The sequence below is a fragment of the Musca vetustissima genome, unplaced genomic scaffold (assembly GCF_032173495.1).
Source record: "Musca vetustissima isolate MV318-11 ecotype Yass unplaced genomic scaffold, APGP_CSIRO_Mvet_v1 utg32149, whole genome shotgun sequence".
NCBI classification, from domain to species: Eukaryota; Metazoa; Arthropoda; class Insecta; order Diptera; family Muscidae; genus Musca; species Musca vetustissima.
The window spans coordinates 34845-44651 of NW_026883635.1; the positions used below are offsets into that span (position 1 = coordinate 34845).

The 9807-nt window shown below is 35.8% G+C and overlaps 1 protein-coding gene across 1 annotated transcript; it reads right to left on the reverse strand.

Annotated features, from left to right (window-relative positions):
* Positions 1-252: 252 nt before the first annotated feature.
* LOC133330554 (uncharacterized) lies at positions 253-1340 on the reverse strand. Its single transcript, XM_061538990.1, has 3 exons — positions 896-1340; positions 641-822; positions 253-573 (listed from the first exon to the last, which is right to left on the reverse strand). Exons 1-3 carry the CDS (start codon positions 1338-1340, stop codon positions 256-258), a joined length of 945 nt encoding a protein of 314 aa, XP_061394974.1. The 3' UTR covers positions 253-255.
* Between the last annotated feature and the right edge of the window lie 8467 nt (positions 1341-9807).

Here is a 9807-nt window from a genome sequence, read left to right on the forward strand (position 1 = left end):
ATGTCACTTTGTACAACTGCTCTACAATATCGAACACGAACTTGTCGTGTCTAAACAAAAAAAGACAAATCTTTGGAAATTTGCATAATTTCAATACTTAAAAACTAAATGAAAATAAATAATTAAGACTTTTTCTTTTTTCAAATCAATGAAATGTGAGGCTTCGTCTGGTCGTTGTCATTATCTTAGGTGGTGGTGGTGTTCATGTGGTCGTAACGTTAGCTAGGTTTCACTTCCGATCAGTTCGTTTAGAACTTAACGTCTCTTTTGTCCAGCAAAAGCCATATCTTGAGCATCACCATGACTTTCCTGAGAGGAACGGGCCCAAGCATGTGGATCCCAGGCGGGAGCAGCATGTTCGATATGCTCAACATGTTCAACATGATGGGGCAATTCCAAGTGATGTTCAATGGAATGATGATCCAAGTGATGATCTAAATGATGGTCCAAATGGTGGGGCACAATGTGTTCTACATGGTGGGGAACAATGTGTTCAACATGTTCATAGTGATGGGGGACATGTTCGATGTGTTCGTGATGGTGGGGATAGTGGACAACTTCGTAGTTGACAATCTTAAAAATGGAAAAAATATTTTTTATAAATCTTTCTGAAGAGAAAAAAATGATCTCTTAGACATACCTTGGGTTTGGCAATTTTGAAAACAACCAAAGCACCGGACAAGACCAATGACAACAGACCCAAAGTCATGGCTTTCCAGGTTTTCAAGGCAATCAGGGCAAGAGCAATTGGCACCAAAACGGTGGTCTTCAATTTAAGACCCAACAAGAAGGGGAGGACAGCCTTCTTGATCATACCACGACCTAAGAAAAACAAAGAGAAAGAAAATCCAAATTAGCAAATAATACAAAAGGAAATTTTTAAACTTTCACTTACCCTCAGCATCACGATCAGCCAATGGCACAACAGCACCCTTGGTCAAGACATTGTTCATCAAAAAGTCGGGAACATAGGAGCGAGCCTCAGCACTTTGGAAGAATTCGGGAGCCTTGATGCGCAACGAATGTGTAGCCAAGAAATTGTCGATTTCTTGGAACATTCTTTCTTGGGCGTCCATGGCACGTTGTTGGTTGTTGCCAACAATTCTGCCAGTACGAACAACCGACAACTTATCGGTGATCATAATTTCATCTTTATTCATGGCCTCGTTGAACCATTGCATTGCTTTGGGTTTGACACAGCTGGTACTGAAATCCTTCAAGCATGATCGGTACATATCGAAAGCCAAATCGGTGGCCGACTGAGGCATTTGATTGGCTTGAGCCAAAGCACCCGAAGCCGTTACGGCTACGGCCAAAAGCACAACAACAAATTTGTTCATCCTGCTGCAACAATCCTTCTTCCCGTGTCTCTTGTGCGAGTGTGATTAATTCAATTTGAAAATCCGCTTCAGTTACGGTACAATTACCCTACGGCTGACCAACTGAATATGTAAATGTCAATTGTGGCTACAGTGCTTTTTATACGACCATTCTTTTGTTGTAGTTGGTAGATTAACAAATGAAATTAACACCAGTTAAGAGCTGTTCGATTTTGCTCAATTCCCATCCCAAAAAAGATACCCCTCTACTCACTCAGCTATGTTTCTGGCTCCCCCCATGTAAGCCATGCCGCTTGCTACTCTTTGCCTTGCTATCAAAATACTTTTCTTTTCTATCAGTTATGGCCTGGCCAAATGGTTTTCTTGGCTCTGTGGCATTTGATTGGTCAGTTAGCAGGCCACAAAACCCACACCCAAACTTTGACTCTCATTCTCTTCAGTTCTCTGGCATTGGCCAGTATTCTCTTTGTGCTCTTTGACCATAATAGTTTGTTAGTTGTACCGTTATACAATATTTTGTCCACAATTTCACTTAATCGTGTTTAGCCTAAGAATTACTTCATTTCCTCATTGATAGTTTGGGCCAATGGCGGTGAATGGTGTGTGTGTGCGTATGTGGTGGACATTGTCTAGCTGACTCTTCTTCTTTTTGATTGTTTTGATGAACTTCTTTAATCAATTCCAAATATTTTTCATGTTAACCTAGGCATCGTTACAAAAGTTCAGATTTTACAAATTGTTTATGAAAACACAAGTGAATTTAATTATAGACAAATATTTGGTGTATATATAGGTCATGGTCGGTTATAACATAGGCCAATATTATTCCCAATTGTAATTCAAAAATCATAATTGGAGGAAAATATGTTAAAATATTGATTTAAAAAATTCAAGTTATACAACTTAAAGTCAAAATATATCGCAATAAACCTATATACAGCCTATATAATTGTCCAATTCCCAAAGAATGCGATTTTATCCAAACTTAACATATTGCTTTTTTAAATGCTAATATGTCAGCATATTCAACAGCCGGATTTTTTTTGGGATCATTACGAACTTTATAATGTTGTCCTTAAGAAAAATGGAAATAAATATATTAATTTTTTGATAAAAAAACTCGGCGTTAAGAACAAAATATTTGAAGATCGAAACATCCGCTTCGCGCTACAAAAATAACAGTTAAAGAAAAACGCGATTGAAGTTTGAACAAACCTGTACTTTAAAATAAGCCAATATACATATTTTGAAAATTGCTAATAGTTATAATTTTTACCTCATATATACTTATCACTGAAACCGATCCTATTATGCCTGACCCTCATGTTGGTGGTCCGGCATCATTTTGGTCTTTAGAGCCAAGATACAAAATGTGTGTCATTCCTTCAATTTAAAGTCTGTTTACAATGCATCAAAGTTAATTCATTTAAAGGATTCGACATGTTGCAGTACAGCAACATGCCGAAAATCTCAATCGGACTCCCCACTACGGGCCACAGATCCCATTTTTATACCCTCAGCCTTATGGCTAATGAGTTATAAATCCAAGATCAGGCGATTATAATGCCCGATTGGAACCAAATTTTGCACAACATATTACCTTTACCAAACCTAGATCAAGATTGAAGATGGGACCTATTGGCCCACTCCTTCTGGTACCTCCCCCACAAAATGGTCAAAATTGTGATAAAAATTAATTTCATAACAACATGCAAACTGACTATCCGATTTTAACGAAATTTTGTACAATCTATTATCTTTACCAAGCCTAGATTAAGTAGAAAGATGAGACCCATTGGTCCACTCCCATAGAGTGTCAACATTTTCAATATTTATAAATCTAATATCAGGAGAATGGAATGTCCGAATTGAACCAAACATTGCACAACCTATTACCTTTACCAAGTATAGATCAAGTTTGAAGATGGGACCCATTGGTTCACTCCTTATGGCACCTCCACCACAAATGGTCAAAATTTTCAATATCTATAAATCCACTATCAGATGAATGGAATGTCCGATTTGAACCAAGCTTTTCACAACTGTTGTCTTTACCAGGTCTAGATTAAGTCCGAAGATGGGAAACACTGCCACTCCTTCTTGTACCTCCCACACAAATGGTCTACATTTTTCATATTTATGAATCCAATATCAGGCGAATTGAATGTCCGATTTGAACCAAACTTTGCCCAGATCATGTTTGAATATAGAGCATTGGTCTACTCCCTCTGGTACTTCCCACACAAATGGTCAACATTCCATTTGCCTAATCATCAACATTCCATTCGCTAATATTGGATTTATAAATATCCCATATAAGGCGAATGGAATGCACGATTTGAACAAGATTTTGCACAAGCCTAGTTCAAGTCCGATCCGTCTGCCCTCTCCTATGCTAAATCCTACAAAAATGTTGAATGATGAAATATTAAAATTCAAAACACTTTTAAACTATTGGGCGAGGGTATATATCTGTCGGCAACACCGACTGACACGTTTTTACTTATTTTGGCCATAATTAGAGCAGTAGGTTCATGAAATAAAGAAATATCACATATAAAAGTTTTCCAAGAAAAACGTAAAAAATTATTAGGATGAATCGAATTATTAAAATTGTTTTGAACACGTTTTCTAGGGCTATGGTCTCAAATTACAAATGTGAAATCAGATTTATTATTAACTTTCTTGGAATTACCTGAAATGGACATTTTTAAAATTAACATGAAATTGGTCGAAAATATATATAGGAGCTATGCAAAAGCAATACCGACATCATAGCCTCAATGTTATACGTTGTACAAAATTTCGTGTCCATCTGACAAACATGAGGAGTTATTTGCACCATTTACCTGAAATCAGACGAACATATGCATGGGAGCTATATCTAAATCTGAACCAATTTCAACAACATTTGGCATACTATTTTCAGGACGTTGTGTTCTATTTCGTTTCGATCGGTCTAACTTTGGGATTTTTGTGCACCATTTACTTAAAATCTGACGAAAAAATATATGGGAGCTATATCCTTTCCACACGTTAGGTTATACTAGCTTCAGTACATTGTGCCAAGTTTTGTGCCAATCGGACTTTGGGTCTTTGGGGCACCCTTTACTTAAAATCGGATGAAACTATTTTTCTCAGTAGGGTTCGTCCTTGCGCCAAATAAATTATATGTGCCAAATTTCATCCAATTCGGATCATAAATGCGACCTGGGGGCTGATGCTGAGAGTCGTAACCGTTCAGAATTATGGACGTACGATCGAAATTTCGTACTTTTGGTATTCTGCCAGACGATATCGCTTAAAGTGTATCGGAATTTCGTATGTTATGAGGTGATATGCTATGAGGCGATAATGATAATGAAATTTCGTACTTTTGGTATTCTGCCAGACGATATCGCTTAAAGTGTATCGGGATTTCGTATGCTATGAGGCGATAATGCTTAACTGACACACGCAAGCCTTCGCTATTTTGCACGATAGCATATGAGTTATCGCAAACAATTTGGTACCAAAAAAGTATAGATAAAAAGGGGATTTCCCACTCAATGTATTGCCACCACTATCGCAGACACAAAATATGCAATGTAAGTGAACTTTTGAATTATTCTACAAATTGCATTTTGACTTACACCAGGGATGGTCCGTGTGACGAATTTTTAGGTTTTCGACTTCAAAAAGGTGTAAACGTCGAAAACGTCATATACTTGTATAAAATGTAATAAATGTAGTAAACGTCATTTATTTCAATATTATCAGCATATACATATATTTTCAAGAATACATATTATTTTTACATATATCTGACTATTCCTTACTAGAACTGATAAAAATTTCTACATTTTTTTGAGAATAAAATTTTGAAATTTTATTTTAATTTGAGTAAAGCATGCGTAATTTCCAAATTTATTAATGGAAATAGCTATTTCGTCAAAAACCTAATGGATTTGGGTAGGTTTCCGACGTTTCTGACGTATGTATTATACGTCGGAAAGGTATGTCATTTACGTCACTGTTTCTGATAGGCCATCTCTGACTTACACCAATAATAAAATCATTTCCAACATGGCGTTGGAAGCCCCCAGATGCCAGAAGAGACAAAGCTGCTGTCAGTTGTGTTTTTGGTTGTATACTTGTTGAAATTGCTCCGTTGAATTTAATTTCTTCAACAACATATCTGAAGGCTTCTTTTGAAGTCTGGAACTTTACTCTGAGTAAAGGGATCACATTTTTTTTATCGATCGTTCCCACGCCACTCATTCCCGCCCCTGCAGACCGAGGGGGCCACCTCCTCATGACGAGAGGAGCACGAACACCCCATAGTCCGGACTATGGAGGGATATGATGGTAGGAGAACTACCGGCTACAAACAATTTCAGCCGGTCATATATGTATTTACTACGAACAAGGACAAAACAACTACATACGAAGGATTGCATTTTTTATGGCATCTACAGAGTCGTAAAATGGTATACAATTATAAAGCTTATTATAAACCTCACATATAGCACGAAAGGGATCATTTAATTCATAATTAGATTTAGCTAAAGAAAGTTTAAGTGGAATATTCATATTTGTTTTCTTACATCCGTTAAACTACACTCTTCATCCGAAGAAGATGAAAAACAAAATATAATCGGATCCATCAAATTTTAAATTTTATTTACTTTTAAAAATTTTTAGTTCTTTGTAATATACACCAAGCATATGGTTTATATACGCTTTTATACAGTGTTGGTTTAAGGTATTTTGCTTTCATTTTACAACACTATAACAAAAGAACGATTCGGTACGTGTCGACTCACAGAATTACAAAATTGCGAACGATCGGAATTAATTGCGATACGTAATTTTTATGCTATCGACTCTCGGCATCAGCCCCCTGTACTTTGTATATATACAGACAGACAGAAATGTGATTCTATGCATATTTTCAAAAGGAATCATGTGTCCATCCCGTTTCCTTTAGCCTGTTAGAAGCATATATATAAAGACATAATACCTTGTACCTCAATGTGGTGAAGGGTATGAAAATTGTTGGGAATAACACTCTTCATAATACTGAATAAGATACGAACCGTAATACGGGGGTTATATCACCATGGTAATATTCTCCACCCTAGTTTAGTATTGAAAATGGATCGAATTATATCGGTTCATGGTTTCTTTGTAGCCCTCATGTAATCTGCAAATATGTTTTTTTGTTGTTGGATTTTAGGCACGTTATTCAATCGAATTGACGCTTTGTTTGAATTGTCATTAGGTAGCATATCCTCTTAACGAAAAAAATAATATCGGTACCTCCCAAATTTCGGTATTTTGGGCACGTTTTCTATCTATCTATGATCCACATTGGGTAGAAAATTTTTTTACCAATAATTATCACTATATATCTTCATTATGTTTGCTACAATTTAGTATTTTGCATTTTCATTGGGCCGCCTTTATAATAGTTCGTACCTCAAGGTGGAGGAAATATATAATCCATATAGAATTTTGGACTATTAAAGATGTTAGACAGGTGTTAAACATACCAAAATTTATCAATATCTATCCCGAGGTCCACTTCCTTTTATTCATCACATTCTATTGGGGTTCGAAACTTAATTTTTAGAGAATTTATTATTAAAAGTATGAGGTTTTAACTAGACCCAATTTTCCTTATAACTATTATTCCCCAATAAACGTTTTCAAGGTCAAATATCCAAAAACATATCAAATTGGGTGTGGTTCTTATGGGTAAAAGTATTTCTCTCCCCAAATATGAAATCAAAAAATTCATTTCACCACAATTAAATTGTCATCGATGGAAAAATGAAATGTATGCCAGCGATGCCAAAAATAGTTGCAACGAAAATGAAACTATAATTTCCATTTTACGCCTTTATGCCCCTACACTTTGTTGTATTAGAAGTTTACATTCATTGATAACAAAAGAAAAAATGTTTTTTTTTTGTGTTTGTGTAAACGAGCATAAAAAGTGTACGAAAAATGTCTATCAAATAATAAATACGAAATGTATTATGGCCAACTTACTGTACCTGATTTACTGAATTTGGTCGGTTGTCAACGCTGTTGCACTTCCCTTCTTTTGAGCCATCCAACTACCGGCATTTTGTGTGAATGTTTGCGGGTGTGTGAGTGTACAATATATGTACACAGTGACAGTTGCTATGTACCGAATAAAATCGAATGTGAGCTTTACTGTTTTTTACCACACGAGTCATTCCATAATTGAAGCCTATACTAGGACAAAATGATGTTACAGGGCGGATAATGTGGCTGGCATAATAGTATGGCAAATCAACTATTTATGAAGGTTGAAGAGATACATCATACAAATATATATCATTATCCGAGTCAGTACTTGGAAGTATGACTTTCAATGAGATTCGGATTCTTCGTATTTTTAAAAATAATATGAGGAAATATATCGTATATTGGCCATATGTCACAACTTGGGCCTATATCGGCAATTAGAAGAGGTGTTTATTCCTCTCAAATAGCAACAGACACTTAGTTTGATTAAGACCTTCAACATATCGAAAAGGGTTATTTTTTAAAACAAAAAGGAACAAAAATGTCACTTTGCAGCCACTTCGTCTGGAAGAATTATCATAGGACCATGAATAATGTGGTGGGACCTGTATGTGGGAGCTATGTTCAAATATGTACTTCTATTGAAAATGTTCCGCATATAGGGTTTTCGCATTCCAAGGACTGAAAATTAAAATTATAATCGTTTTCAAAATGTGACTAAGAATTTTAGAATACAGAAAATTACGTGATACCGTTATATGGCGTCTGTACCAAAAACGTGAACCTATGTTGCAAATCGAAGTTAAAAGGATGTCTTCTGCGAAAACATTCTTTTAACACCAAAGGCTTTATATGGGTGTCATGTGTAATGATGGATCTATATATCTAATTTTCAATGCCAAAGAGGTTTTTATACACTACACCACACTGTGGTACAGTGTGCATGTCCGTCCGTCTGTCTGACCATGTTAAATTGTGAACAAAGTACAGGCCGCATTTATGGCCCGAATTGGATGAAATTTGACATAGGTCTCTTATTTGGTCCAAGGACGAACCCTATTGAAATTGGAAAAAATCGGTTCAGATTTAGATATAGCTCCCATATATATGTTCGTCCGATTTTATGTAAATGGTGTACCAAAGGCCCTATATATCATTCGATTTGCACGAAATTTGGCATGGCGTAATAAATTAGATCTAGAATGATTTGTGTTACGTATCTTGAAAATCGATCCAGATTTAGATATAGCTCCCATATATATTTTCTTCCGATTTTATGTAAATGGTGCACCAAAGTCCCTATGTATCATTCGATTTGCATGAAATTTGGCATAGCGTAATGAATTAGGTCTAGAATGATGTGTGTTAAGTTTCCTGAAAATCGGTCCAGATTTAGATATATCCCCCCACATATATTGTCTTCCGATTTTAGGTAAATTGGGTTCGATTGCCACACAATTTTGTACAATGAACTGTAGATATAGCTTCTACATTTCTACATTTCGTACGATTTAACGCAAATTGACACAAACTTTAAAGTATAAGGTGGGTCCATCCAATCGGCACAAAATATTGCACTACGTACTGAAGTTACTATAACATAAGAAGCAACCCTATATCTGACCAAATGAAACATTTCATTTTCATGTTGACGGTCCTTCAAAAATTCGACGTCTGTTAGGATTCATCTGTTGAATATGCCAAAGTGATGAAGGGTATCATATAGTCGGTCCCGTCCGACTTTACTACTTTTCTTACTGGTTGTTAATATCATTGTGTTAATATATATCTTAAATAGCTCGAGCTCTATCGTGCTCTAGCACTGTCGAGCAGGTAGACAGACATGTCCAAATCGACATTGATGTTAAGTATAATCAGGAATGTATATACATAATGGGGTCTCCGACGAATATTTTGAGGCGAACGAAATTACGAATTTATTTGAAACTACTTTCCTAAGTCCTAGACCCACAATTCCAGTTCGAGGTCTATAATTCTATACACGTTTGGAATGTATTATTAAACATGGATTATCTCATATGCATGACTTTAAAAATACTCATTCGCATAGCTAAAGACTTAATCAGACATACGCTAATACTATGTACATTGTATGTACTACTACTATTACTTCTACTACTCGAATAAGAGGGAAAGCAACATTGCCGAGTAAGTCAGTGAGTGTAGTACCCATCAGCTACGTGTCTTGAAAATCAAATGTTCTGGTGTTTACAACAACATTATTAACTCTACTCTATGTATGATCGTATCTAAATGAACGCGTGTGAGTACAGAAAACAGCATTGCTTTCTTTTACTTCTTCGTATCACAAAACTATTCACCGGATATGGTTAGGAGATATTAGTGTCATAGATATTTTTTTTGTTTTATGACATTTATCACAAATTTTATTTGGTCCGTGATCAAA

Excerpts from the sequence above, each read along its gene's own strand:
- LOC133330554 (XM_061538990.1), bottom strand. The coding sequence starts at position 1,340 with ATGAACAAATTTGTTGTTGTGCTTTTGGCCGTAGCCGTAACGGCTTCG. Across the intron at positions 823-895 it reads GGCTGATCGTGATGCTGAGG|GTCGTGGTATGATCAAGAAG; the intron begins GTAAGTGAAAGT and ends TGTTTTTCTTAG. Across the intron at positions 574-640 it reads TCAAAATTGCCAAACCCAAG|ATTGTCAACTACGAAGTTGT; the intron begins GTATGTCTAAGA and ends TCCATTTTTAAG.